A 1,984-nucleotide genomic window follows, 5' to 3' on the forward strand; every position below is an offset into this window, starting at 1 on the left:
GTAAGTGAAGAGAAAGCCTATTTTAAGTGACAAGTCAGAATCAACATCTGTTCAGTATGCAATGTGATCCAAAACTGTGTCACCTTGGAGCATTTTACTTCTAAGTAGTAGTTAGTAACCCTTATATTCTTATTCCACATTAACAGAGTCCAACCCAATATTAGTGTCTTTGTTTGATATAAGTTAGGAAAAACTTGAATGCTAGCTTACTAGAAAGCATAAGGGAGAAAAAATAGCCAATTTGTATCAGAAAGAAACAAGGTTTGAAAAACTCAAAGATACAGGAAGGAGGAAAATGAGGTAAGAAAACTGTTTAAAGAAAAGCCATTTTGTAATTTTTAAGTACTAGAGGAACTGACTTATGCTACACCACAAACCACCCCACATAATAGCGCTACCAAGAAATCAAACCCTTTGAGTACCAACAAAGTTCCCCTCTCTATCCTAAAACTGAGCTTTGTAAGCAAGCATCAATCCGCCCGGCAGGGAAAATGCTGTCTAGGAGTATCCCAGACTTTCACCTCGGATGGTTGCACTGAAACGCTCAATACCGAGTACCAGCACTCCGGCGGGAACAAAAAGCTCGTACTAGGAAACTACCAAACCAAACATTAGGAATGCCCAGGAAGCTTTATTATATTCCACTGGAAAAAAGGCGAACGACTGCAGTCAGAGTTCGGAAGCAGGCATTTTGCGAGGCTTCTCCCGGTCAGTCCTTCGCGGGAAGCACAACGGGAGAGAGGGCCGGGACCAGGAGGACGGGGAGTCAGGACTCGTCGGGTTTGTCGGCGGGCGGCCCGCAGGGCTGCAGCATCTTCTCCATCAGGTTGAAGCGGACGCGCGCCTTGCTCTCGTTCTCGGCGATGGCGAAGTAGTTGAGCAGGTCGAAGTGGCCCATGTAGGAGCAGTACGAGTCGCGGTGCTGGTTCACCAGCCACTCCCACTTGGTGGTGTCGGCGTGCCCCGTGCCGATGTACTTGGACTGCAGGTGCTCCAGCTGGCTGTGGATGGTGTAGCGGTCCGTCATGGCGCGGCGGGCGGGCGGGCGGAGCTCGGGATGGCGGGGACCGGCCTGGGCGGCGGGCACGGGCCTGGGCGGCGGGCACGGGCCTGGGCGGTGCGGACGGCTGGCGGCGCCGGGATCTTTTCCGGCGGGCGCAGCGGCGCTTCCCGCCGCTTTTCCTGCCGCAGTGCCCGACGGGAGTTGTAGTCTCCCGTCCGCCCCGCCCGGGGAAGCCGGCCTCGGCGTCAGTAAATATTGGTCTCGTAATAAACTAGTTTACTCTCTGTCCGATCATGTCAGTTGGCTAACCCGTAGTAAGGCAAATGGTGGTAACAAGGCCGGGCCGCCATCTGTAACACGGGGTTATTTCAAGGCACGTACGTGAGGGTTTAGGCCCGGCTCCAGACTGATTTCGTACTCCGAGCACGGGTACGGGGCTGCGCCTCAGACTGAGGCAGATGCTCAGCTGAGCCTCGATGTAAAGCCTCGAGCCTCCCGTCAGTTTGTAAAGCAAAGATACGGCTTTGATAGTGATCAATTCACCTGGAATCCAAGGGACGTGCACTGTCAAATCTGGCTGCGAAATACCCACGTAGTGGATCGTGGGGAACAACATCGAACAGTCTCTCCTGGCAGCAGGTGTGAGAAAACAGGAAAGCAAAGCCGCGGGGCTCACGCTTCGGGGCACAGCTTAATCCCAGCTCCTGACGCTGCCTCTGTACAAACCGCAACTCAGGGCTGCTTCCCAAATAAGCTACACGGGAAGCCTGGCTCCGGAGAAAGAAAAAGCTACCACAAAAACATCCAGGAGGTGCCAAGAGCAGCCCAACACTGCTTTTCATTAGCCCTTAGCTTGGTGAGAGGGCGATGCACCACTTGCTATGGTCACTCTCACCCAAGTCCGCGTAGAGGAGGGCTGAGGAGGGCACAGTATTTGCAGGTCCTCCCAAGAGAAGAAGTTCGGTGAGGTTATTTCTGCTA

At 53.4% G+C, this 1,984-nt stretch overlaps 1 protein-coding gene across 1 annotated transcript; it reads right to left on the reverse strand.

Moving 5' to 3' along the window:
• Positions 1–613: 613 nt before the first annotated feature.
• Positions 614–1,116, reverse strand: SF3B5 (splicing factor 3b subunit 5). The gene has a single exon (XM_068184851.1). It carries the CDS (start codon positions 1,025–1,027, stop codon positions 767–769), a length of 261 nt encoding a protein of 86 aa, XP_068040952.1. The 5' UTR covers positions 1,028–1,116; the 3' UTR covers positions 614–766.
• Between the last annotated feature and the right edge of the window lie 868 nt (positions 1,117–1,984).

This window comes from Anomalospiza imberbis, chromosome 3 (assembly GCF_031753505.1).
Source record: "Anomalospiza imberbis isolate Cuckoo-Finch-1a 21T00152 chromosome 3, ASM3175350v1, whole genome shotgun sequence".
Lineage (NCBI taxonomy): Eukaryota > Metazoa > Chordata > Aves > Passeriformes > Viduidae > Anomalospiza > Anomalospiza imberbis.